The sequence below is a fragment of the Ursus americanus genome, chromosome 13 (genome assembly GCF_024610735.1).
Source record: "Ursus americanus isolate L20-20 chromosome 13, mUrsAme1.1.p, whole genome shotgun sequence".
In the NCBI taxonomy this organism is placed as follows: domain Eukaryota; kingdom Metazoa; phylum Chordata; class Mammalia; order Carnivora; family Ursidae; genus Ursus; species Ursus americanus.
Window position 1 is genome coordinate 5,421,062 of NC_142139.1, and position 27,660 is coordinate 5,448,721.

At 38.1% G+C, this 27,660-nt stretch overlaps 2 protein-coding genes and 1 long non-coding RNA gene across 4 annotated transcripts in view; 2 read left to right on the forward strand and 1 right to left on the reverse strand.

Annotated features, from left to right (window-relative positions):
• Positions 1-456: 456 nt before the first annotated feature.
• On the forward strand, positions 457-8,496 carry GAR1 (GAR1 ribonucleoprotein). Of its 2 annotated transcripts, none has more exons than XM_045799156.2 (7): positions 457-599; positions 957-1,163; positions 2,588-2,742; positions 3,190-3,249; positions 6,455-6,593; positions 7,772-7,837; positions 8,215-8,496. In XM_045799156.2, exons 2-7 carry the CDS (start codon positions 968-970, stop codon positions 8,226-8,228), a joined length of 630 nt encoding a protein of 209 aa, XP_045655112.1. In that variant the 5' UTR covers positions 457-599; positions 957-967; the 3' UTR covers positions 8,229-8,496. The 2 variants fall into 2 exon arrangements, with proteins under 2 accessions (XP_045655112.1, XP_045655114.1); XM_045799158.1 differs by lacking the exon at positions 457-599 and adding an exon at positions 606-744.
• A 3,573-nt stretch (positions 8,497-12,069) lies between these two features.
• Positions 12,070-27,585, forward strand: RRH (retinal pigment epithelium-derived rhodopsin homolog). The gene is made up of 7 exons (XM_045798662.2): positions 12,070-12,175; positions 17,984-18,174; positions 20,092-20,191; positions 20,764-20,917; positions 21,849-22,017; positions 26,123-26,301; positions 27,450-27,585. The coding sequence occupies exons 1-7, from the start codon at positions 12,070-12,072 to the stop codon at positions 27,562-27,564; spliced, it is 1,014 nt and encodes a 337-aa protein (XP_045654618.1). The 3' UTR covers positions 27,565-27,585.
• Positions 25,807-27,660, reverse strand: part of LOC148109047 (uncharacterized) — a 44,618-nt gene continuing 42,764 nt past the window's right edge. Inside the window, exons 3-4 of the long non-coding RNA XR_015726431.1 lie at positions 27,493-27,560; positions 25,807-26,925 (exon numbers count right to left, since the gene is read on the reverse strand). This is a non-coding gene — a long non-coding RNA (uncharacterized LOC148109047). The remainder of the gene's footprint in view (positions 26,926-27,492; positions 27,561-27,660) is intronic.

Sequence of the window (27,660 nt, forward strand, 5' to 3'; positions counted from 1 at the left end):
AGAAACAAGCGCTCAAAAGAACGCAGGAAGCCCTTGCACTGGGTTGCAGACGCCACCAGATCCATCTCCGGGCAGAGCCCAGCTGAAAACTCCTCAGAGATGTGGGCAGCACCGTTGCTGCGGCTGGCAAGGAATTGACAAACGACGAGACAGTTTTGCAGCCTGAAAAGCCAGGGCTCACGGCCAGTCACCAGCCACCGAGAACCGCCAGGTCCCCAGGAGGGGAGGAGGGGGTGTTCACTAACGCCAGCCATCTCCCAGGGCAACACCGCGGCGGCACTTCCTGCAACTTCTTGATTGAAAGGACGCCACCATTATACGTCATTTCCTACGGAGGCGTAGGCAAGTTGACCTGACTGTCGTGAGCTAGTGTTTGAAGTTAATATTGCTGCTGTTCCAGCGCTGAAGGCTGTTTTGGAAAGGCGACAGTGTCGCGGGTTCTGCCGGTGACTGGCTTTTTTGCAAACCAGTTGTACGAGTTTCTTGTCGTTGCCCCCGCCCTCACGGTGTGCGGGTACGGCGGCCGAGGAGGCTCGTGTACGGCGGAAGTACCGGGCGAGTGGGTGTGCGTCGCGGGGCTGACGGTGCACGTGGCGCGGGTGAGTTGTGGTAGGGAGCAGAAGGATCGGAGAATGGCTGGACGCGGAACCCAGCTGCGGGAGGGAGGGAGGAAGGAAGGGAATGCGGTGTGAAGACCTTGCTGCCTGCTGGGGGAGGAGGTGCTAACCGGGTGCGACGAATCTGGTGAGTGGTCGGTCAGCGCGCACAGGGCTCTGGGGAGGTGACACTCCTCACCCTTCGGGTTCGTCTCTGGCGGCTTGGCCGTGCGTGAGATGGCAAGGTTGCTGTACTTATTACTGTTCCCCTGTATGGTGTTCTGACCGTGGCTCAGAGGGGTTACGTGATGTGCCCAGAGGCCACAATGACCAAAAGGTACGCCTGTTTTTTCTCACCAGGTAGAGTAAGCATGTCTTTTCGAGGCGGAGGTCGGGGGGGCTTTAATCGAGGTGGCGGCTTCAATCGCGGCGGCAGCAACAACCACTTTCGAGGTGGAGGCGGTAATTTCAGAGGCGGCGGTGGCGGCAGAGGAGGATTTGGACGAGGAGGTGGCCGCGGAGGCTTTAACAAAGGCCAGGACCAAGGACCTCCGGAACATGTAGTTTGTATGTCGGCTTGAAAGCTTAGCCTGCTCGGGGGGGCGGAGGCTGTGGGTTTGTTTAAGTTCGGGGATTACGTACTGAAGGATAACTGTAGCAGCTCTCATACGGAAGTTGCTGCTTGGTTGGGGAATCAGGTCTAGAGATGCTGTAAACTGACTTAAAGTAGTGTTGTAATGTAAAGGGAAGATCAAGAAAGCAAAAGAACACTTAGAGTGCGTCATGGAGGTGGGAATTGAGCTTGGGCTGAAAGGAAGTTATTAAGTAGGTAATATTGTGTGTTTACTCCTATTGTTCCCGTTTTACAGGTAAGAAAACTGTGATTGAGAGTTGAGTTTCTTTGGTGGGATCATAGTAATAAGTGATCAGTTTGAGATACAAAGTCAAGTTTTCTGACTCCAAAGCCCATGCTCTCAATTGCTATTCATAAGTAAGAGAAGTGTGAAAAAAACTGCTTGGAAGGGAAACTACAGAGGGAAAAAGGCCTAATTAGAGTAGATTTGAAGTAATTATCAATGAGGTGGGATGGAAGTCATGGAAAGTGAGACAGATTTGACGGTAGAAACCTATATCAAAAAGGAGAAAGGATGAAGAGAGTTTAATATAAAGATGAGGTTTGATCAGTATGCAACATGATTTGAAGAGTGTAATGGTTAGAGTCATAGGTCCTAGGCCACAGGCATCCACAGTCCATGCATGATGCTTGGTGAGGGTGGTGGAAGTGAGAAAAAAGAAGGAAGGGTTTGATGGGGGAGAGATTTCAGTAGAAACAAATTCAGTAGCACTTGGCTAAGACTTGGGAATAAAAGGTTCCAGGCTTTGAGCCTGGGTGATAGGGATAAATGGGTTTTGCAGGGATGTGATGAGTATTTTAGTTTGGGGTAACAGTCAGAAATAAAGGTAGTTATTTTGAGATTGCACACTTCCCTGAAAAAGAGTGAAGAGTCATTGGTGAAGAGGTGGTAGTGGGAAGTTATAAAAGGGGAGGAAAAAAAGGAGAACAAAGACTGACTTACAGTTAGGGACTGGGGAAACGAAAAGAGACAGTAGAGTGTAAGCATGGTGTTTAATAAAAATAGTTATTGTTATAATAAAACAGCTGTTATAGGTTGGTCTTAATGTGCCAGGCATTTTTCCAAGCACTCGGCAATATTATTGTGTTTATTCCTCATAATACTGTATGTTAGGTGTTGGTACTGTTATTAGCCCTTATTAAAGACGAGGACACTGAAGCAGAGAGATAAGAATCTTACCCCAGGTCACATAGCTAGTGTGGAGTTTTCAGCTTTTTTTTTTTTTTTTTTTTTTTGGTCTCCGAGGAGAACAGATAAAGTGAAATCCCAAGTATCCAAGAAGAAAGCTTCCAGATGATGTTGGTCAATATCATTTGAAATTGTTTTATATTTTAACATTTTCTTGTCATATTTCAGTATTAGGAGAGTTCCTGCATCCCTGTGAAGATGACATAGTTTGTAAATGTACTACAGACGAAAATAAGGTGCCTTATTTCAATGCTCCAGTTTATTTAGAGAACAAAGAACAAATTGGTAAAGTGGATGAAATATTTGGACAACTTAGAGATTTTGTATCCTTTTTAATTAGAAGACCCAGTGATCTCATTGGAAGGTTACCATTTGCTTTTTCTGTAGCTAAGTCTTGATTTAATTAGATTTCCTGTTTCATTAAATTGGACAGAGTACTGCCAAGATTGGACCATAAAGGAGAATCAAGAGAGAATGTATTTCCATATATTGAAAAGAAAGACCCTATAAGAGTGACTTCCTTTTTCGAAGGTTTTATAAGTGATTGCCATTTGGATAAGTGCTACAGGATTAAGGTGCTTTGCTTTGATTATGATGATGCCACTGGAATAGTGTGGAATTAGAAGTTTTAAAAACAAAAACTTCATTTTTCCTTGGAAACTCATTTCTTTTCCTAAGTATTCCCATATAACTTTGTTTTTAAAATTACATTTGAATTCAGAAGGTTACCTTCTTTGATCTTATTGCTTATTCCTTAATATAACTAATAGTATTTTTCTGTTAAATTGTCAGAAAATATGAAGGCATCTTCCTTTAAAAAACTGCAGAAGGTGAGTCAAGCTGATGATAACTAGGCTCTTTGTTTTTATAAGTGAATGACCTTCCTTAGGACAGTGCTACTTAGAGTACTTGAGACTCCCCCAGTGTATCACTAATGAAGCTCTTAAATTGAGATGTTCTGTACTTTAGATGTTGAACTTACTGATCTTTAAAAGTAATTTATTTAATATTTATTTAAAAATAAGTATTTATTAGCAAATTTTATAACTGCTATGTTTTTTAGTTTATGTAAAACTCTTACTGGAAAGTTTACATGACCAAACATTCTAAGTAAAACATTAAGCTATGAAACATTAATTTGGGAGAAGTCAGACATTAAATGATTTCACAAATATTTCAATAACATTATGATACATGCTGTGAAGGAGAAATACAGATTGCTATGAGAATGTTAGTAGTGGGACCAAATTTGTTATAATGGATTTTGGAGGAAGTGAACTAGAAGCTGAGACCTGAAAGTTGACTAGGTTCCCAAACCTTGTTGCTCATCAGAATATCTGGGGGAGCTTTTAAGGTCATGTATTTCTTGGTCCCACTCTTAGAAATTTGAGCCAGTAAGTCTTAGATAGGGATTAGGATTCAATTGTAAAAAGGCAAGCTCCTGGATAATTTTGATGTAGTTAGGCTAGCACTTGGGAACTAGAGGCGGGAAGCACATTGCAAGTAGAGAAAACAGTTTGTACAAGTCTTTGGGACAGCCAATTTAAGGATCTGAAAAAGGCAGAAGTATAGCTTGGACATAGAACACTTAGGAAAGACTAGAGGAGGTAGGCAGAGGATGGATTACTTAAGACCTTCAGCTCATGGGAAACAGTTTAGACTTTAGTTTTAGTTTTGTTTTTAAATATTAGGATAAATACGGTTAAGGTATATTTAAAAAGAGCACTGGAAAAATAAAAGAGCACTTTGGAAAGGGGTTAGTACTGTATATGAAGGGGCCGGGTCGAAGACTTGCATTAGTCCTGGAAGAGATGATATTTTGGACTAGGGTAATACTGACAGTGGAAATGGAGAAAAGTGGATGGATTTTTGAGAGATAACAGGAAGTAGCATTAATAGGTCTTGGTAGTGGATTAGCAGTTGCAGTTAAAAATATCACCATCTGGGATGCCTGGATGGCTCAGTAAGTAAACCATCTGCCTTCAGTTCAGGTTGTGATCCCAGGGTCCTGGGATTGAGCCCCATGGCTGGCTCCCTGTTCAGTGGGAGCCTGCTTCTCCCCTCCCGCTGCTCATGCTCTCTCTCAAATAAATAAATAAAATCTAAAAAAAAAAAAAAATCACCATCTTTCAGATGTCTGATTTCAACATCTTTGTGGATGGTGTCATCATGTACCGAAATGGGAAATACCGGAGAAGAAGGCAACTGGGGGAAGATGGTGCTTCAAACTCAATATGTCTAAAACTGAATTCACTTATGAGATATTCACATAGTTAGGAGCTCAAAGGAAGAACCAGGATTAGAGATGGAATTGGAAGTTGTCATTGTACAGACAGTATATGGTACAGTCTAGGAAGAAAGAATGAGAAAAAGAGCTTTAGGATACCTCCTCAATTTATATATCCTTTGGAGACTGATAAGTAACACCAATAAAGGAGGAGGCAAACCAGGAGAGTTTCATAAAAGTGGTTATCACCAAAGTCAGGAGAAAGAAATGCTCAGTTGTGGCAAAATGCTGCTGCAGAGTGTTCTTTGCATTTAGCAACAGGGAGGGCAAAAGGTCATGGAGCCAGTGGAGTGCTGGGACCAGAACCCAGACTGGAATAGGAGATGAGATGGGGACAGTGCCTTGTTGCTGGTATATGGCTGCTACTGGCTATAGAAACCCTGGCAAGTACCCACTGGGCAACTGAACTGCTTCAGGTGGGCCTGAGAGCCAGACTTCTCACTTAGTGATGTGAAAAAAAGAATTTGCCTGTGATAGCCACTTAAATTTGATCTGGACGACTGTCTTTTCTCACAGTATTATTTATTTGAGGATTTATTATTTTTTAAAAGATTTTATTTATTTATTTATCTATTTATTTATTTGAGAGTGAGTGAGAGAGAGCAGGAGTGGGGGGGGGTGTTCAGAGGGAGGGGGAGACGCAGACTCCTGGCTGAGCGGGGAGCTCGATGTGGGGACTTGTTCCAGGACCCTGAGATCATGACCTGAGCCAAAGGTAGATGCTTAGCTGACTGAGGCACCCAGGCTCCCCTGTGGATTTATTATTTAGTATTTTTTATCATGGATGCTAAATTGGTACATTCTACCTCTCCCCGTTTCTAGATTCACTGTTCAGGTTCAGGTCTTCCTTATCCAGCCTAGGGTGTCTAATTGAATTTTCTGTAATGATGGAAATACCTTCCTGGTACAGTAGCCACTAACTATTTGTAGCTCTTGAGCACCTGAAATGTGGCTAATGTAACCCAGGAACTGAATTTTTAATTGTTAATTAAATAGCCACATGTGGCTAGTGGCTGCCATATTGGGCAGTGCAGAGCTAGACAATATTTTTGAGAGAATGGGCTCTGAAGGGATCCGTGATAAAGTAGTATCTAAAGGGGGATTCAGACATCTTGTAAGTAATACATCATCATTTGAAACTCCTTATGTGTGTTTTATGTAAAATTGTGAAATATACCCCATTATGTTTCATTATTATGAAAAATAACCTCTTTAATCCCAAATAATAGAATGGGCTTAGTTTACGCATATCCCTTACTACTTTATTTGTTCAGCAAATAGTTACTGATCTGATCCTTTTTCAGGTTTTGAAATCACTAGTATGTCTGTGCTTCTTTTTGAATTTTAATGTTAAATTTTTAATAGCTTTCATTTTAGGGCAATTCTATTGAGTGAAAAGGTAGTTAATTTTTGGAAGATATCTATTTATAAATAAGAGAAATGAGATTGAATTGGTCTTGGTTTTTATTTATATGCCTGTATTGCTTACTGTGTGCCAAGTTTAAGTGCTTTGTATACAGTACTCTTTTGACCTTAACAAAGACTGTGGGGTAGGTACTTTATTCTCCTCATTTGATAGATCAGAAAACTAAGGCACAAAGAAATTAGGTCTCTGCCCACTGCTACACAGTAGTTAGTAGGGTTGGGATTTGAACCCAAGCAGTTTTGAGTCTAGTGTGTGGATTCTTAATGATTATACTGTACTGCTTCCTAAGTCATCACACTAATTGTTTCTGTTTTACTTCCAGTTTTATATAGACCCATATAAACTGCTACCACTGCAGAGGTTTTTACCTCGACCTCCAGGTGAGAAGGGACCTCCAAGAGGTGGTGGCAGGGGAGGTCGAGGAGGCGGAAGAGGAGGAGGTGGCAGAGGTGGTAGAGGTGGTAAGTTACCTTTGGGGGAAATTTTCTAATGAGATTTCAAAATCGCACCAGTTCATACAGTACAATTTAGTTTTTTATGTAGGCAAAACTCCTTTATGTTTATTTATTTATTTATTTTTTAGAAAGGCTATTTTCAAATCTTGGCAGATTGCCATGGTAATAATGCTCAGTTTCAATAGCTTATTTTTTAAAAAATCTAATAAAGTATAATTTTGAGGGATTTTATCTCTTTGGGGTTGTTCATGTTTTGTTGAGTGTTTTATAAAGTATAAGATTATCTTGACTGAATTTACTTTTTTAGTTAATATTACTGGGTGTTGATTATATGCTGAGAGCTGGTCAGTATTCTTTTAATATTCAGTAAAACCTTATGAGATAGTTCGTAGCCTTATTTTAGATGAGGAAATGGGAGGCTTACAAAAGTTAATTTGCCCTAATGAAACAATTGGCAGTCTAAAAATAAAACCCTGTTTTCTGATGTCATGTCAGAGACTTCCCAATAAATTTGTTGCTTTGATTTCAGCATTTTGATACATGTATTTCCTCTGAGTTTTGGTACATTCATCATTTTGGGCGGTTAGATGATGAACAGGGTTGGGGATAAGGTGCGGTGTAGCATTGTGTATGCCTAGATCTGTGAGTAGTGGTGGGGTGGGTGGGTGACAGGATGATGGCAGAGCCTAAGTGGTTAGGCAGGGGAGCCGAAAATTGGTTGGGTATCTTCTTTTACTAAAACAGAAAGGAGAGAGAACTCTGTTTTCACCTTTGCTTTTCTCAATTTAATTGTTTCATTCTAAATGTGCTTTTTTTAGGTCCAGATAGCTAGGAGATAATCTCTTTAAGAAATCTGAATATATGTCTATTAAATAGTTTTGAGAATCTCATGAGATTCCCCCCTCATTCCCATTCTATATTCAGTCTCATATATAACATTGAAAAAAATTCACTCCCCCATCTGCTGCCCTTGGATTAAAAGCCTTAGTCCAGTCAAAAAAGTAATTAAGCAAAAGTTGAGGTACTCCTACACTTAACAGTAGGGCTAAATGGAACTTTAAAGTAACGAGCTTTTGTAATTCATTAAAACAGAATACTTGTCTAAAAAGTGGTAATCTAGGGTGTTAGGCTTATCAGAATAGGATAGGCTACAGTAATTTTATAAACATTTCCTTTATTTTTAGGTGGTTTCAGAGGTGGAAGAGGAGGTGGAGGCTTCAGAGGAGGAAGGGGTGGTGGTGGTTTCAGAGGTGAGTGTGAAAAAAACATTTTTGAATCACTGAATTTCTGAATTGGTATTATCTACCATTTTAAATGTTTATTCAGTCTTATTTCGGTTTCCTGAGTATATAGAACACCATGGTGTTCTTTGCTTTAGCCTAATTTATAGCTGTATTTTATATCACTTTCTTGCTTTTCCCTTTGAATTTTTTCATCTGCTTCTAATTTGTTTTGCCATATTAATTTGAAAAATAAAAAGGTCTAATATGAATGACAGTTAAATTTGGTAAATTGGTTGTCTGAACAGTATGAGAACTAATGCTGATTTTACATCTGAGATTTTGGGTATAGTGCTATTAAAAATTTATTTTCTATAGCCTTAATACTTTCATTTTCTCTTAATCAGGAAGAGGACATTAAGTGTAACAGCTGACAGAGAACTTCCTACATGATCTTCTTCTATGGATCAGAAACTTGATTCTTGAGCAAGTCTCGAAGAACTGGTCATTTTCTGACAATGCCGTGCAGAAACGAGTGCACCAGAATAGGCGATTTTGCTCTAAAAGAGTGTGAACAAATGTTTTAATGTTTTGTAAAATGTTTGGAACTCTGTGGGTGCTTAATAAATGGGCAGTTTTCATTTGAAGCATACTTGGAATTTTTAAAATAAAGTGTTTTATTTCTTTAAGTTATAACAGAGCAGCTGTGTTTATTGTTTACAGCTATTTTTGAAGTTAAAAGGAACTCCTAAGCTTAAACTCAGTGGATTTCAGATAGAAAAAATGGTTTGTTTACATATATAACTGATCTTTAAAGAAAGTAGGTTAGTGGAACAATACTTTACTGTTATTGATAAATTAACACCTCCTTTCAAAATCTTTGCCTTTTGTATATGAAAACAGTAGCACCTTTTATTGCATTTCACTTGTGTACATAAGAGTTAGTAAAGCAGTTTCTTAGGTTGCAATTAATAACTGATTAGCAAATTTTAGTGTTGATTATGAATCTGTTAAAGTTGGAACAGCCCTGTTCATGTGAGAAGTGTGAAGTTCAAGAAATTTCTGGAGAAACATTCAATTCTCAGTCAACATAGATGGAATCTTGAAAGTTTTATTGAATGTTTTATTTTACTTTTTTAAAGAAACTAAAGGTTTAAGATGTTATTTATCATAAGAAAAAAAAAGATGTTATTCATTATAAATAAGTATTTGTTCAGATTCCTAGGTAGGGATGTTACAAATGAAATTGATTTTTGATCTCCACTGCTAATGTAGTATCAAGAAGTAACTATGATAGCAAGTTAGAATACCGTGATCATGGGACCATTTCCCTGCCATTGATTTCCGCCCCCCCCACACGTATTTGTTCTCAGAAAAAATGACATTTCCATTATCTTTCCTTAAATTTTCTAGCATGCTATACCTAATATTAATACTTGGTTAACTCTTGAATGCTTGTTTGAGTAGCATATAGTATTGTCTGTGTCAGTAATTTGGGTTTTACTTATCTTCTTTGATTGATGGAATTGCAGTGGAATTAATATGTGGCCATAAATACATATGATGAACAAATATGTTAAAAATTACTTTTTCACAGGAAGAAGTGGTTGTGCTTTTACGACTTGGGAAGGGAGGCTATTTGATTTTTTAGAAATGTTGGGTTGAAATTGGGTTGAGAGTTACAACTAGAGTTTCTACTCTTGGTTTGTGAGAGACATAGCACTAGAGGGGTGATGATGGCACTGTCCAAAGGACAAATAATAGTGCAACTGTCCTACACTTTCTTTGACATGTAAAAAAGTCTCAAATGGCTATGATGGAAGCAATGTGTAGGTCGGTAGACAAACTATTTGAAGGTTTCCCCTTTAACCTTAGGTATATCTGTTGGTCATTGGTTATCTTTACACATTTACTTTCATATCTTATTTTCCCCTTTTCTTCCTTACAGTAGTTCTTTCTGGGTTTCCTTTGGGGCATTCAGTTTTGAATCAAGTTCACATGTTTAGGGAGCCTAACAATGAATTTGGTACCGTGGTGTAGTAAATATACTGAGTTCCTTTGTAAAAGATACCTTGGTGACTAGTCACATATTAAATCTTTTGAGTTGTTAACTGAGTAACATCTTGATTGCTTGCACCATGTTAAAAATGTACTTGTTGCTATAGTAATTAAACAGTTTAGTGGAATACAAACAGTATTTCCTGATATGCTTGGAAAATTGGGAGGAGTTATAAAAGGATTTTTAGGCCAGCTGAAGTTTATCAGATTAAAGAATTGTGAGCTATATGTAAACATTGATATGCTTCTAGTTCTATTTCTTAGTATTCTAAGCCTCATCCCAGTACAGCTTTTCTGTATCAATCGTGAAGGAAGCATGAAAAAGTAGTTTGAATGTACTTACCACATTCATACCTTTAAGCTTTTATCTACAGCAGATAAATTTGGAATTATTTTTCTTTAGTTCTTATTTTCTAGAAAATTTAAATGGATGCCACAACTAGGTATAAAGGGAATGTGAACCTATGAACCAAAGAAAACACAATTTGTGTTTTATTCTACATACTGAATGCAAAAAACAAAACTTAAAACCCAACAACCGAGAGATTTTTTTTTTAAAAGGGAGGATTCCTCTTAGGGGTTATGTTAATTGCTTTAGGCTCATTTGAAAATATTTTGATACTGGACTGATGAGATTCACTTTCCTAATATAAATACTCTGGAGCATTTACATTTATAAAATTTTGAGTACTGGTAGCTATAAGATCTGGGACAGATCAACCGGCTTAACTTCATTTTATTTTATTTTATTTTTCAATTTTTTAAAAAAAGATTTTATTTATTTGAGAGAGAGAACACGAGTGGTGGGGGTGGGGGGCAGAAGGAGAGGGAAAAGTAGGCTTCCCATTGAGCAGGAAGCGAAGACCTGGGGCTCTATCCCAGGACCCTGGGACCATGACCTGAACTGAAGGCAGACGCTTAACCAACTGAGCCACCCAGGCGCCCCTCAACTGCATTTTATACAAAGCTGGAAGAATTGAGGCAAAGGATCATCTTGGGTCCTTTCCTGCTGCGCCATTCTGAGAGTTATAAAATTAAATCAAGTGGGTAAATATAGCCCTCTAGTGGTTCTGTTACATGTTTACACTGTTAACTGGGGCATCTAGCATTTCTTTGAAGTTACTGATTTTGGAAAGTAACTTGAGAAGAAGCAGATTTTAGTAATATTACATGACATAAAGAATATGGGGGGAAGGTGGTAGGGATATCCTATTCTAACATTTTTCATGCTAGATTATAACCCGTTTCTATAACTACTTTTTGGGTTATTACAAGATGATCCAGAATATTAGAATTGCTCTGTACCTTACAAGATGAATGATTGAATCCAGATTCTTCGCTGATACATGCTATGATTGTTATTATCTGATAATTACTTGGGCATATCAAAGCACAGGGTAAATTAAGTAAGGTGAGCTATGAAGTAGATCATATATATCTATGCTATGAAATACAAGCTGTTAATAAGTTTGACTTAGGTTTATTGGCCTAGAATTTATGATGTGGCTTTAAGGGAAAACAAGTTGCAGAATGATATTATATATGCATATCCCCATTTTTGCTGAAAAGAAAAAAAAAGTGGGAGAAACCTCAAATCCTAGTATGAATATATGTTTGTATAAGCAAAGAAAAACAGAGAAGATATTCACCAAAAAATACTACTACCTTTAAGGAAGTGAGATTTGGAAGAATGGAAGGAGATTACTTCTGTTTATGTCTGATTATTCAAACTGTTATGGAAAAAGAAACAAAGGGAAAAACCTGAAAGGCTCAGCAGGAAGCAGGGACCTTAGTCTGAAAAGTTTCAGGTGACCAAGGCTGGTTCTTAATTTCATAACTGATTTCTAGCAGCAATCAGTTAAGTCAGCTCCTGCTGATTTTGAGTTTGTTTATTGTTTGAATAGGAGCTGTGCACTTGATAATCTCCTTAGGTACAGGACTGATGCCCCAATTGTTTAAAATGTGTGGTGCTTGGTATTTCTCTTCATTTTGTTAATAAGCTTTTTCCTTGTTCTGAGAATTAAAATCCTTTTCTCTCCAGCCCAATTAAGTTTTTAAGGGAGGGCCTCTATGAAAAGGCCCTTCTTTGAGGTCTGTAAGTGGAAATGATTGGTTCTGGAAGTTCTTCCTTCATTGGTTCTTAAAAATATTTCATAATTATTGAAGGCTCATTATGAAGGCTGTCTCAATTTCTTCCCTCCAAAATGCTAAGGACTAATTTAGACAACAGTACAGACTCTAAAAATGAAGATGGCTCTGTCTTTTCACGGACTGAACACAATATTGTTGCAGCTTACTTGATCACAGCAGGTATGGATGTTTACTCCTTTAGCTGTTATTTTGTTTTCGAATGGGTGAAGAAAAGCAAAGGTTTTCAGTATAAGGTAGTAGAAAAAGCTTGGGTTCAGAGATGTTTCAAGTTCCATATTGTTGGCCAAGAAGTCACTTTTCCTTTCCTTTGTGTGGCAAATAGGGGTAATAATACTTGCCCTATTTCTTGGCCGTATAGTAAGAGAATATAGGTGAAAGGATAAATGAAGGCATTGTTAATGGTGGTTAATGCCACAAGTTATTTGAATCTTGAAAAACAATGTAACAGTAAAACAAAACAAAACAAAACAAAACACTAGCAGTAGTGAAGTGGGGCTGAGAAAAGTTTTCTATAAAATAATTCTTTTGTAATCATCCATATATTTGGTTATTACATTGTCAGGTTTTTATTGGGAAGAGTGTGTACCATGGCAAAATGTATTTTTATGTCCTTTACTATTCTCATATATACCGTTCATAGTCTTTGGTGTTGGAATCTAGTTAAGATGGAAAGGTCTTGGAAAGAAAATTAAAGTTGTAAAAAGAGCAGACTCTATTGTCACTGAGGACAGAGTTTGAAAATTCAGCTCATCTCCAGAATATGCTGTATTGGAAAACTCCTGAGCTTTGGAGGTCATCTTTTTGTATCTTATCTTTGCAACAGGGAACAAGTTCCTTCAGCTTTTTGTTCGTCCATTTTATTATCTGAAAACAGGATAAGAATAAGATAACTGTCAAGATTGTTGAGAAGAGTAAAATTAAGTGACCTAAACGACACATACAGTGGGTGTTGAACAACACTTGTTTCTTTATCCCCACGGGTACACACTCATTGATATATACTGGATTAAAATAAAGGCATGTTTACTGGAAAAAAGGGATGGGGGAAATGAAATAGCAGTTGTCTATCTTTCTAATGTATACATTGAATTGTATAATTTTTATAAGCAGTCACTTCATTTCCAACTTTATGCTCTTTAATGAGTTTTAGAAGTAACTGTTACATTGGGTTATTGTCATTTTTGGATTGACTTATGAAATTCTCAAATATATTCAAAAGTGGAGTGAAAAGTATCACAAATCCTACTGTACTCAGTTTATTCTTCATAGTTGCTTAGCTTCCCTATAATTCACAATTACTTCTGTGCTAGAAATTGTGGTTCTTCAGTTGATTTTTGTAAATTTTGTGAAATGCTAACTTGTTCACTTGAGTACCTCTGTATGGTAAGTACTGGACAAGTTCTGTTTTTTTTTTATTTTTGTTGTTGCAACAATATGAAAAAACAGGGGCGCCTGGGTGGCGCAGCGGTTAAGTATCTGCCTTCGGCTCAGGGCGTGATCCCGGCGTTATGGGATCGAGCCCCACATCAGGCTCCTCTGCTATGAGCCTGCTTCTTCCTCTCCCACTCCCTCTGCTTGTGTTCCCTCTCTCGCTGGCTGTCTCTATCTCTGTCGAATAAATAAATAAAAATCTTTAAAAAAAATATGAAAAACAATGTGCTAATTAAAGAGAAAATCTTATTACAACTACACAGAAATACTTTGTATACAAACTTTAGTTTTTTTGTAGATGACTGACAAAAGCTGTCTTTTTTGATCTGTTTACAAAAGTGGCACGCGAAGAAAATTTCTTGTTAAGAAATGGGGGCACCTGGTGGCTCAGATGGTTAAGTGTCTGCCTTCGGCTCAGGTCATGATCTCTGTCCTGAAATCAAGTCTCATGTGGGGCTCCCAGCTCAGCAGGAAGTCTGCTTCTCTCTCTCCCTCTGCCTCTCCCCCTGCTTGTGCTCTCTGTCTCTCTCTCTTAAAGAAATAAATAAAATCTTAAAAAAAAAAAATTGTTCTCCCTGGTTCTCATGCCCGTAGCAGTAACAATAATAGGAATTTTACGACCACTACTGTGACGACCAGCAGCAGCAGCAATACCACCGCTACTGTTATTTGAATACTTTTTTTTTTTTTAAGATTTTATTTATTTATTTGACAGAGATAGAGACAGCCAGCGAGAGAGGGAACACAAGCAGGGGGAGTGGGAGAGGAAGAGGCAGGCTCATAGCGGAGGAGCCCGATGTGGGGCTCGATCCCATAACGCCGGGATCACGCCCTGAGCCTAAGGCAGACGCTTAACCGCTGTGCCACCAGGTGCCCCTGTTATCTGAATACTTGCACTGTTCTAAATACTTACACATACAGAATAATCCATCCTTACATGAAGTCAGTAAGTGAATTAATTTTATCTTCCCCATTTATATAGATGAGGAGTTTAAGTAACTTACCCAACACACACATCTACTAAGTAGCTATGCCAGGAATTGAACTCAGGCATTTTGATTCTAGAGCCCTCATGTAACCTCAAGGGTCAGTTTTATTAAAGAGTATCTTGGGTATGTGTTATTTGTGGTTTTGGTAGATAAGCTGAAGGGAGCATATCTAACCTCTTTATGCTTCTGTTGAAAGATTTATTGTTCTTTAGGTCCCCTAGTTTCCCCCCTTTAATAAAACCCACTTACATTTGCAAATCAAAACCAAAGCTATGAGAAGAAGAATTTAGTTAAAGCATTTATTTCATTTGTTACTTTTACCAAGAGCTTTCTAGATTTTTTGTTTAAAATTTAATTTTCAATTTAATATTTCTCTTAGATTTTAGCTCTTACAAACTTTTACCAGCTTGAGCACTCTCTCTTTCTCCAGGTAAGGCTGGGAGGCAAAAGGACATGGTAAGTTGAGGATCTGAAATACATTTGTTATGGATGAATTGTAAAGCGAAGGGTAAGAAATATTAGGCTGCAGAGGAGGCTGTGTATCAGGTAATGAAGGATCGCCTAAGTCATAAAGGAGATAAGTCACTGAATGACATGATTCCATTTGCATTTTAGAAACATGCTATAGTAGTAGCTAAGAGACCACGTAGGAGGCCCCTGTGTGATTAAGAAGGATCGAGGAGGGAGAAGTGGCGATGGGGATAGAAGTAGACATATTCAAAAGCCAGAAGTTAGAATCGATGGTTGGATGTGGCAATTGAGGGAGAAGGAAAGGGAGCGTCGAAGATGACAAATTTTCTATTTGGGGGCTTCTGTGGCTAGATGGTGAAGCTTTTCTTTCTTTCTTTTCTTTTTTTTTTTTTTTTAGACAGCCAGCGAGAGAGGGAACACAAGCAGGGGGAGTGGGAGAGGAAGAAGCAGGCTCCCAGCGGAGGAGCCCGATGTGCGGCTCCATCCCAGGACTCTGGGATCACGCCCTGAGCCGAAGGCAGATGCTTAATGACTGAGCCACCCAGGCGCCCCGAAGCTTTTCACCAAGATAGGAATACATGTGGGAAAAAACAGGTTTGAGGAAAGAGGAGAAAAGTCTCTGAGTTCGGTGTGAGAGATGTCCAGTAAAAAGCTGGACACGTGGGTTTGAATTTTGAGATCAATCTGGAAAGGAACAGCATATAGCCTATGTATGAAATCACAGATTACGTGGTCAATGTGAAAAGAAAGAGGGTCTAAGAAGCTGGGACAATGCACATATTTAATAAGGTAGAGGTGGAGAAAGAAAGACCAGGGTGTAGATTGAAGTAGGATCTGCCAAGAGATCATAAGAAAGTCACAGAAGCCAAGAGGAAATTAATTTAGACCTAACAAATGACCTATTGTTTACTTATTAGAAAATACCTGCAGTTAGGAAAATAGAGCAGAGAGCTTGAGATAGCTGCTGAAAATGAGTAGAGGAAAAGGCCAAATTGTTTGCCTCATACCCCCCATTATATCTAAGAGCTCCCCCAAAGTATAGTTACTTTATTCTGGTTGTGTACTTGGTAAGCAACAACTTCCTGCACTATGTTTTATCTGACTTAAAATCATCAAATTTGTAGTTAGCTTAGAAAGATTCTTCAATTCATTAAGCTTTTGGGAGTACTTCTTGTATTCATGCTACAATACTTGGTGCTAAAATTAGAGCCAAAGAGGGGACACCTGGCTGGCTCAGTTGGTACAGCATGTGACTCTTGATCTCGGGGTTGTGAGTTCTAGCCCCATGTGGGATGTAGAGATTAGTTAAAAATAAAAAATTAAAAATAGAGCCAAAGAATCACCAAATTTGCTATCACTGTGCCTTATTTATGCTTTGCAGGAATAATAGAAATTAAACAATACGAGTTTTAGTTGTGGTCTGTTTATTAAATAAATCTGCTATATGCCACATATTCATAGAACACAGAAGTCATTAGGAACCTGAAATCTAGATGAGAAGACTAGGATTACCTAAAAGTTAAATATAGCATCACGTAAGATGAATAATGTATAATATAAGCAAGCACTCCGGGAATTTAGAGAGGGAGAATACTGTGGGTACGGAAAGGCTCTAGGGCAGAGCTGGGCTTGAATAGAACTTTGAAGGATGGGTAGCATTCGTATAGGTACAGGGAAAAAATAGGGTGTTCCAAGTGGGAGAAATAAGAGTCAAAATTTACAGCAAGCCCTGTGTATTTGATAAATAATTAGAATGGAGGGCTTGTTTGGCAAGTGCGGAAATTTGCTTAGAGAAGGTGAAAACAGATTGAGGGAAAACCTGGATATCACGTTGGGACATGTGGGCTTTTATCCCACAGCCAGTGGAGAGTATTGGAGTTCTGAGAAGAAACATGGCTAATTCTATGTTGTAGCCAGCTTATTCTGCCAGCAGGACGGACGGGAAAGAATAGGAATCTGGAAGACTAGTGTCACAGGATGCTAAAAGGAAGTTTTGACGGAGGTGCCAAGATGTAATAGAAGTTCTTCCTCAGCTGATCCTTTGGTGTGCTGGTGCTTGGAAACCTTCCCTCTCCACAATTGTTGGGGGCTGCTCACACCCGCACTGTTAGAACCTGGTATGACCCACATGCGACTTATAGGAAATTTAGGCATTCTTTGCAGCATGTAGAGGTTGTTAATTGGGCTGACGTGAGTGTCCAGTTCATTCAACAATACTACTCATTGTATATTAATACACTGCCATTCTGATTATGAAGTTCAGTCATCTATCTACCTGAGTCCAGCCCGTTCCAGGGCATTGACAACAAGGAGTTTCTGGACCCCCAAGGCTAAGAGTCAGATCCCAGACTGTGGAAACTGGACTAGGAAGGTGTCACCTGGGAGGCTTCTCAATGTCCCTAAAAGCCAGCCTGATCCCCTTTCTGGACAGTCAGCCCTTGCAGTGTGCCTTCTGCAGGGGCATGTGTGTGTGCGTGTGTGTGTGCACTGAATGAGGTACTCAGATTTGGACATGCTGAGTTTCCAGAAATATTGGAACAGTCATATGATCTTACACATGGTAGATCCCTAGTAAATGTTTAATGGCAAAGAGTTGAATGAAGAGGGATATGCAAGTGAAGCATGGGTCAGGGCTGGAAGGTGACAGAAGAGCTGTTAGGGTGGAATGATAGTTGAGGGTTGAGAAAGGAAACTGTAGAGAAAGAAAAGCCTCAGGTCTCAGGGAGGAGGAGGAGAAAGTTAGACTGCCAAAAGAGATGGTATGGTCATACATATGTCTTAAAAATCATGAAAGACAGGGGAGGAATTTCAAGGGCAGAATGATTAACAGTGAGGACATTAAAACCTGCCTTCAGTGCTCTGTATGCAATTGGTAGATTCTTTGTTTTCATTTTATTATTTCTATTTCACAGAAGGGCTAGGAAGATATTACAACCAGTTTTAAGAACCATTGGAGCTTCTCAAATAAATGAACTAAAATGGATTTGCTATGTTGTTGAAGGGGCTTAAATATTTAATTTTGATACTACTTTTAAACATTCAAATTAAACAGATTTTTTTTTGTATATGTTTTCAGGTATAATAAGTATTTTCAGCAACCTAATAGTTCTGAGCATCTTCATTAAGTACAAGGAACTTCGGACCCCCACAAATGCAATTATCATTAACCTGGCTGTTACTGATATAGGGGTCAGTGGCATTGGATACCCCATGTCAGCAGCTTCAGATCTGCACGGAAGCTGGAAATTTGGATATGCAGGATGCCAGGTATTGGAGATCTCGGTAATGAAAGCAAAATAAACTATTAAAGGGAGATAAATTTAAATGTCTAATAAAAGAAATACCAAGGGTTTCAATCAAATAAGTTCATGTAGGATAATAGATAAAGTGCTCTTACTGAAAATAGCTTCAGAAGTGACTGGGAAATATATTACTAAATAAGAGAAATGACATCAGTAGCATTCATTATATTTTTGAAATTTTGTAATTTCCCTAACCCAAAGGAAAAAACCAAAAAATTAGCATTCAGCTAATCTGAATATTCTGCATATTCAAAAATCTTGCATATTGCAAATTCAAAAAGAAATATCCTGTTTTCATTGGAAACAATAAACTATTTAATGACAACAGCATAATTTCTAAGTAATGTAGTTAAGCTACCAGTTTCTCCCCCCTATGGAGAGTCCTCCAATGGACTTGTTATTAATTATAGCCATTATTATTTTTACTGACAAGGAAATATATTAATATCAATGCATATTAGGATAGTAGGCAGATATGACTTTTGGCCTGAGTTTTTAAAACAGCTTACTGTTTTAAGCTATAAAATTATAGAGAATAAAATGAGTAATAGGATAATGAATACTCATGTATGTACAACCTGGTTTTGTCAAATCTTAATGTTTTGCAATATGTGCCTCAGGTTGTTTTGCTTTTTAAAGATCAAAAACTTGAGGGGCACCTGCATGGGTCAGTCGGTTAAGGGACCTACTCTTGCTTCGGCTCAGGTCATGATCTCAGGGTCGTGGGCTCGAGCCCCACATTGGCTCCGCGCTCAGTGCAGAGTCTGATTGAGAGTCTTCCCCTCCTGCTCGTGCGTGCGTGGGCGCATGTGCTCTTTCTCGCAAATAAATAAATAAAATCTTAAAAAAAAAAGATATAAAACTTGAAAAATACTGTTGAAGGCCATTGCATACTATCCCCAATCTCCCTTCTCTTCCATGAATGTTTCTCTATCTTAGTACATATTTACCTGCACATAAACTAAACTGTCTGGATATTTTAAATTCTGTATAAATAGTATATTGTTTATATGATGCACTCTTATTATATGATACTATGTTTTTGAAGTGTATCCATGTTGATGGATGTAGCTGTAAGTCACTCATTTTAACTGCTACATGGTAATTTCATTTTATGAACATACCCCAATGTATTGATTTTTCTGTTAGTAAGCATTTATTCCCATTTGTTTTTGGTCACAAACAAGGCTTCAATAAGCATTCTTAGGTCTCCTACAATATGTAAGAATTTCTTTAAACATATGGCTTAGGAGAAGGATGGTTGGGTTGCAGAGAATATTCATCTTCAATTTCATCAGATGTGGCCAAATTGCTTTCCAAAATGGGTATGGCAATTAGAGAACTTGCATTATTCCACATTCTCTCCAACGCTTGGGATTGTCAGACTTTTAATTTTTTATCATTTTAATGGGTGTAAAATGGTATCTTATGATTTGCAGTTCTTTGAATATGTATTGTGGTTTATATCTTATTATCATAAACATTCAGGTTTCCTCTTGTGTTAATAGCCCATTTCCTGTTTGTCTTTTCCTCTTGTTGAATTGTCTATCTTGTGAACACTAGTATTTTGTTAGTTATATGCACTGCACCTAATTATGGTTTGTTTTTGCACTATGTTTATAGAATAAAACATAGTTGTATAGAAGTTTTACTTTAAGTCTTAAAGTTTTAAAAAAGTTTATTTTAATTAATGAAGACCTAAAACACTTTCCATAAATGTCTTTAATAAGCCAGTTACAATATGGCAATGGAAAATATATTCTAAAATTATTAAAGTAAAAAATATTCAGTGTACTTAAAATGTATTCTAGCCATGGAATAAAAATGTAAATGTCTCTTGGGAGGGTATGAATGGTGTATTCTTTTCAATTTTTATTTTTAGATTTATGCTGGATTGAATATCTTTTTTGGAATGGCAAGTATTGGATTACTCACTGTTGTGGCCATGGATCGATACCTGACCATCTGTAGTCCTGACACAGGTATAGCACTTCTCTCAACGTCCTCAATGAATCCATTTCTTGCCTAAGGACCACTCAACACACATTCTCTTTAAAATATAAATGTAATGAGTTGCAAACATAGTGAGTCTTATTTCTCTGACAATTCTTGTTCAAAAGTTTCAATGATTTCCTATGATACTTAGAATAAAATGCAAATTTCACAGCACAACCTCCAAGGCTCTGTGTGGTCTGGCCCCTGGCTATCTTTCCTGCTTTGGCTAGGGCCCCCTCACTTTGGGGTACTGACCTGGGCCTTTCTCACTTCGGGATCTTTGTAAATGCTGTTTCCATAGGCCTGGAGAGTGCTTCTCCCTGCTTCTCCTCTGGCTGATCCTTTTTATCATTCAGCTGCTGGCTTAAATGCCTTTTTTTTCCTTTTCTGAATATGAATTCTTATAGAAGGCTCTGAGTGAACTGAAGGGCTTTGTAAAGAAAGAATCCACTTGACAACAACTTTGAATAATCAGTTAAAGTGAAGAAGAAAAAACAAAGTGAAGATATGAATTCCATCAGTGGCAAATGATGCTAATATTTCATCTGTTTGTTAATAGGAAGAAGAATGACCACCAACACTTATATCAGCATGATTCTGGGGGCCTGGCTCAATGGTCTCTTTTGGGCTTTGATGCCTATCATAGGTTGGGCTAGTTATGCCCCAGATCCTACCGGGGCTACCTGTACCATAAACTGGCGGAAAAATGATGTGTAAGAGACACATTTTCATTTTATAATCAAATGCTTCTAATGTAGACATTTTCTCATCATTTCAAATTTAAGCTCAGATCAAATGTTTTCCATACGGAGTGTGGCCGAGTGCTTTCTTGGTAGTGATGCTGTGATTCTAGCAACGAATTATGCTTGTTTGCAAGTGAAGGCCATCCAGCAACCTTGTTCCCCTTACCCTCCTCCATCCTCTCTCTCCTGTGGCAGCAAAGTGGGTACAGAGCACCCATCACTATTGGTATCTCAGGGGTAGAATCTGAAAGGGAAAGCGGAGTGTTAGTATCACTAGACAGCATGCGGCTCTGCTGAAAGCCGAAAGCTCAGGCTGACTCCCTACTATCTTTTCAGGATGATCTGGTGATAAAGCTGAAATGACACAGCAAAGGCACAGTCACCGCAAGGATCTGCTTGGTCCTTAGTGATGCTCTTTTGTATTTACCAGGGAAAAGAGGGTAACTTAGTTTGTTAAAGAAAATGAAAGGTGACTTAGAAAAACAAAATTTCTACCTCTCAAACTAAATCTAAATCTTAAACTTTCTGTAAAGGGTCAACAAGAAAATATTTTAGGCTTTACAGACAAGACTGTCTCTGTTATAATTGTTCAACCCTGCCTGTGAAAGCAGCTGTAGGCAGTACGTAAATGAATGTAGTTCCGATAAAATTTAATTTACAAAGACAGACGACAGACTGGGTGTGGCCCATAGGCTGCAGTCTGCCAACCCCTAGTCTAAATGAACCAATTAAATATCCTTCCTAAGCTACTTATATACTTATATACACTACTTATATACACTACTATATAGTGACTGGTGAACGGTGCCAGGATTATTTTTAATTATTGTCCTGTTTCCTTTCCCCTATTCAGCACATTAAACAAGTAGTTATTTAATGATTCCCTTTTTTTTATTTTCAGATCTTTTGTTTCTTTCACGATGACAGTTATTGCGGTAAATTTTATTGTGCCTTTGACAGTGATGTTTTACTGCTATTACCATGTCACTCGATCCATTAAATGTCATACCACTAGAAACTGCACTGAGTACCTCAACAGAGATTGGTCAGATCAGGTAGATGTAACAAAGGTAAGACATTAAAATCCTTAAAATGTTTTTGAAATGGAGCTTTTACACATATGTGGTCCATATTACAATCACCTCTCCCCAACACCTGATTCTTACTCTCTGGCTCTTTTTCTTGTGTTTGTCTCCATATTTCTAAATGATGTGTTTATCTGCTGTTTTGGATACTTTTGTTTGTTATTACTCTTGATTTCCTACCATGGGTAGTGAGAATTTATTTCTCTTACACCATCTTTCCTACTCCTCCATCCCAACCTTTCTCTCTCTTCATCTTGTCAGCATAATGTTAATATTTGATTACATTATTGTACCTTATTGTAACTAACTGTTGTTTATTGCTGATCTCTGTAGGATTCTGTGATTTGTATTTTTTAATAAATTTTTTTCTTTTGGGGTTAATCATTCATTTTCTTTCTTTCTCTTCCTCCTCTCAGTCCCCTCTTCTGCTCCCCCTCTGTCCTCCCCAACCCCCACAGTTTTGTTTGCTTACAGTTCTGTGTGTGGTCACTAATTCATCTCTAAACTCCCCACCAGAAGTGCCAACCTCCTCCCAGTATTTTCAAATGCACCAGAGACTAATGGACTTTATCCTTTTCTTGGCACCGTCCCTTCTGGCACTCTCAAGCATCTTGGTCTCCACTGGCCCTTCTCTAAGAACATTGCCGGCATCCTTGGATCTCCTATTGACAGCTGGGAATGCCTGTGGCCTCTCTCCTGGGTTGGATCGCCTGTTTTCTGGCTTGCATATCTTCCTTTTTTTTTTTGCTTACTCGCTCACATTTGGTGGAGCACATTCTCAAGTAGATTTCTGAGGTTATAGGGAGGTAGATTTTAAAAATTTTGTTGCCTGAAAATGTCTTAATTCTATGATCATATTTAGCTCTTTGCCTCACATGGAATTTTAAGTAGAACAATGATTTTCAAAGAATTTTGAAGGCATTGCTCTAGAGTCTCCTAGCTTTCAGTGTTGCTATTGCTAATGCTGACAGCATTATGGTGCCTGACCCTTTGTAGTGTTCTATGTGTTCTCTCTGGAAGCTTGAAAGATCATCTCTGTGTCTCCAGTTTTCTGGAATTTCGTGCTCATGCACCTTGAGGGGGGCTCTTTATTCACCCATATTCTAGGTACTTAGTGAATGCTTTCAACATGAAGAGTCAAGTCTTCCCCTCCTGGGAGGTTTCTTGTATTATTTCTCTGGTGATTTCCTTTCCATGTTTTGTTTTTTCTGGAATATATTTTTTTTTTAATTGAATCTCCTGGAGGTATCTTCTAATTTTCTTAAATTTTCTCTCTTATGTTGTCCCTGTCTTGGACTTTGCTTGTTTTTGTTTCTACTTTCTGCAAGATTTCCTCAACCATGTCCAGGTCTGGGATTGGGTGAGAAAAGTGAGGCTCAAGCCTTGGGTGCAAAATTTAAATAGGCACCAAGAAACAAAGTAGTTAATGTAGTATTTTTTAAAAATCAGATTTAATGTCACATCAGAGAGAGAGAGACAAACCAGAAGAGGCTCATAACTCTAGGAAACAACTGAGGGTTGCTGGAGGGGAACTGGTGGAGGATGGGGAAACTGGGTGATGGACATTAAGGAGGACACTTGATGTAATGAGCACTGGGTGTTATATGCAACTGATGAATCACTAAACTCTACCTCTGAAACTAATAATGCACTATATGTTAATTAATTGATTTTAAATAAAAATTAGTTTAAAAACCCATATTGAACAAAATATAAAATTTTAAATAAAGACAGGATCTGACCCTGTGCTTGCATGACTTACCTCATTACCCCAATCCTGGCTAACCACATCATTCAACCTTGCTGTTGCATTTTTAACTTTCTGCCCTTTCTTTTTCAGATACGGTAAAGGATAAAAACAGTTTTATAGATAAAAAGTTAATTTTACACCCTCTACTCCTTTCCAATAGCCTCTTCTTATTTTATGAATGTATATCTTCTCTCCTTTCTGTGATGGTATTATGTACATATTTACATTTTCCTTCTGTTTATCACATAGTTTTTGTTTCCCCTGAACTTCTGCACTACTTTTTTGGGTATCTTTTTTAAAAAAAATTATTATTGAAGTATAGTCGACATACAGTGTTATATTAGTTTCAAGTGTACAACATAGTGATTCAATGATTCTCCACATTACACAACGTTCACCACAATAATTGTAGCTACTCTCTGTCACTGTACAATGTTATTACAATATTATTAACTATATTCCCTATGCTGCACTTTTCATCCCTATGACTTATTTATTTTATAGCTGGAAGTTTGTACTACTTAATTCCCTTCACCTATTTTGCCATCCCCCTATGCCCATTCCCCCTCTGACAACCACCAGTTCTCTGTATTTATGAGTGTATTTCCATTTTCTGTCTGTTCATTTGTTTTGTTTCTTAGATTCCACATATAAATGAAATCATGTGGTATTTATCTTTCTTTGCTGACTTATTTCACTTAGCATAATACCCTCTAAGTCCATCCATGCTGTTACAAATGGCAAGACTTCATTTTTTATGGCTGAGTAATATGCCATTTTATACACACACACACACACACACACACACACCCCATTTTTGTCTCTGCTTGTCAGTTTGTTTCCTCAATGTCTGGTGGTCAATGACTGTCTTCTGCATATTTAAGAGTGACGCATTAAAAAGCTGATTGTAAGCTCTGAGCATCCTCATTCGGATGTTCCTTTGGGGGTGTTCCTAATGCTCTGTATCTCCATGTATTTTCTTCTGGGCTGGTCAATTTTCCAGAAGACCCTTTCATGTTCCTGAGTGGGAAGCACAAGTCTTTTTTCCCAGACGCTCATGGCTCAGAGCAGGGAGGGGACGGCATGCAGCACCCCTCTTTCTAGTACAGTGCTCTAGGTCTCAGCTGAGCCCAGTGCCTTCTAGTTTCCTGCCTCTTACACTGAACCTCTGGATTCTTCTGGGGAGAGGAAAGGGAGTTGCCCGGCTGAGTGGTGAGGGGAATCAGAAATCTAATTGCTGCTTTTTGCAGATTTCAGTGAGTTCTGCTATTTTAAGTTCCATGTGCAGCCCCACATTCAGAGCTAGCTTGTTACCTCCAATTCCAGGGACTTAATGTAGCTCTGTGAAATGGATTCGTCTGTATTTAGTTTTCCCTCACTGCTGGCTTTTTAAAAAATTTTTAAATTTATTTTTAAATTATTCTTGCATCTGATAAGTTATTTGCTGCTTGTTCAGTGGTTATTCAGTTTTAATTTTTACAAAGCTATTGTCTAATCTGTGATTCTCAATCCTTATGGGTTTTTATCTTTTTTTTTAAAGATATTATTTATTTACTTGAGAGAGAGAGAAAGAGAATGAACATGGTGGAGGGACAGAGGGACAAGAAGAAGCAGACTGCCTGCTGAGCAGGGAGCCCCACATACTGGGGGCTCAATCCCAGGACCCCTGAATCATGACCTGAGGCAGGAGGCAGACACTTAACCTACTGAGCCACCCAGGCACTCCTGGGGTTTTATCTTTTTAAACTTCTTTTTCATCATTTTAATGGACAATCAATAAAGAACAATGTAAAAATTATAATTTTTTATTTAAACAAGATGCAAGGGAAACTTCTTTGCAAAACTATCTGCACTGTACATACACATCAGCCTCAAATTGTCTGTATTAGAATACAATGAACTCAATATAGGATTTTGTTTTTTTCCAGGTTGAATTTAGAAAGTTAGAAAGTTATTTTTTAGATTAACATATAATTATGGGAAAAAGCACAATGCCAGCAGTCCATAGCACAATTATTAGAAATGGGTTAGGAGTGGGTTTTCATCTGCTTCTTATCAAAGCCAGCTTTTGTATTCTTCTCTAGCAAACTAAAAGAAAGAGGACATTCTTTACATTTGTACAATGTTCTATCCATTTAACAAGCTCTTATTATCATAGAGGACTTGAGGCACACAAGCGAACTACAACAAGGTTTGGAAAAGTTCAGTTTTTCCTCTATGTCATCAACAACGTAAACTTATTCAAATTCTGATCTAGATAATTTTTCATGCTATTTTAAATATTTTAGCTATTTCAATATTTTAGATATTGGGTTTGCCAAATATTGATTTACTTTACAGATGTCTGTGATAATGATACTTATGTTTCTGGTGGCGTGGTCCCCTTACTCCATCGTGTGCTTATGGGCTTCTTTTGGTGACCCAAAGAAGATTCCTCCCTCAATGGCCATCATAGCTCCGCTATTTGCAAAATCTTCTACGTTCTACAATCCCTGTATTTACGTGGTTGCTAACAAAAAGTAAGTAATGTTTAAAAAGCTTTTAAATAAAAAACATGGATATAGAAATAATCTTAAAAAGATTTTTTAAATGCCTAGAGCTCTAGTTCTGTGATAGCCTCTTCCCATGTGGAGGTGAGATGATTACAGCAACCCAAGACCCAAGTTCTACCAGCTAAGCCTCCCCAAATTCGAGTTTCATCTCGGATGGCTTTCTGGAAGAAAAGCTGCCGGAAGGTGGTTGGTGGGCTCAGCTTAGTTCTCATGGTTACCCCCCTCCCCAATACATGGAATTGATTTTCCAAAGAAAAGACTGGTTCTATTATCAGAAAATGGACAAGGTGAGGAAGGCAGTGTTGGGTTCCATAAGTGGGTGGTATAGTTGCATATTTATTAGAAAGAGATATTCAAATGCAAGAGAAAGACTCAGTGCTAAAATAAAAGGGCTTCAGGAGTATGTAGTCATTCAGGGTAACAAAGAATCCTTCCTTCTCCCTTTGTTGGAACTCAGCGAAGATTTCTGTCTCCTCAGTGAAGCCTAGATTATTTTACTTCCTGTTACTGCCGAAAGATGGAATAACCAATTTATCGTCCTTATAAATATTTGATCCAAAAAAATCTCAGTAGGGGCCAGGTAATTTGATCCTGAAATGCAAACGTTCGTATTTTATGCACATGTTTGGGAGAGCAGCTTTAGCTACAGGTATACAAAGAAACATAAAAACTTTTAAGACTAAAAAGATCACATAAGAAGAATAAAGAACATATTTTACATTCAGAGTCTACTGGCAGTTCTTTTGGAAAGATTAGTCATTCTCAAACTCCCTTAATTTCAACTGACCTTTGCTCAGAAGAACAAATGTGTGAAATACACATCCTTAGTTCAAGTAAATTGTAACTGACGTTTGAAATGTCATCTTAAACAGACATAATTATTGATTTTTATTAAGTGTCTTCAATGTTTATAATCAGTGGTGCAAAACTGTCTTTAACTGTACCGTATACTTTATACATGTATGAATGTTCTTAACGGGAGATGTTAAAGTTGGAGGCAAAAATTTATTTGGAGATATCAGTTAGCAGTAGAGGCATCTCAGCCGTATTTGAAAATGCTTTAAAAGTTCCAAGTCATTATAGGATAATGCCAGATTTCCCCTTTCTTACTGTAGATTTCGGAAGGCAATGTTTGCTATGTTCAAATGTCAGACTCACCAAGCAATGCCCGTGACGAGTGTTTTACCAATGGATGTATCTCAAAATCCGCTGGCTTCTGGAAGAAACTGAAATAAGAGGAAAAGTACACAGTATCAAAATATTTTATTTACTTTTTTCCCCAGTGTTTCCATTTTATTTTAAATATGATCCTGTTTAGATCAGAGG

What these genes read in the sequence shown, in the direction of transcription:
- GAR1 (XM_045799156.2), top strand. Translation starts at nt 968, where the DNA reads ATGTCTTTTCGAGGCGGAGGTCGGGGGGGCTTTAATCGAGGTGGCGGC. An exon ending in ACCTCCGGAACATGTAGTTT is followed by an intron (nt 1,164 to 2,587) that starts GTATGTCGGCTT and finishes GTCATATTTCAG; the next exon opens with TATTAGGAGAGTTCCTGCAT. An exon ending in TTGGACAACTTAGAGATTTT is followed by an intron (nt 2,743 to 3,189) that starts GTATCCTTTTTA and finishes TATAACTAATAG; the next exon opens with TATTTTTCTGTTAAATTGTC.
- RRH (XM_045798662.2), top strand. Translation starts at nt 12,070, where the DNA reads ATGCTAAGGACTAATTTAGACAACAGTACAGACTCTAAAAATGAAGAT. An exon ending in TTGGATATGCAGGATGCCAG is followed by an intron (nt 18,175 to 20,091) that starts GTATTGGAGATC and finishes TTTTATTTTTAG; the next exon opens with ATTTATGCTGGATTGAATAT. An exon ending in TACGTGGTTGCTAACAAAAA is followed by an intron (nt 26,302 to 27,449) that starts GTAAGTAATGTT and finishes TTCTTACTGTAG; the next exon opens with ATTTCGGAAGGCAATGTTTG.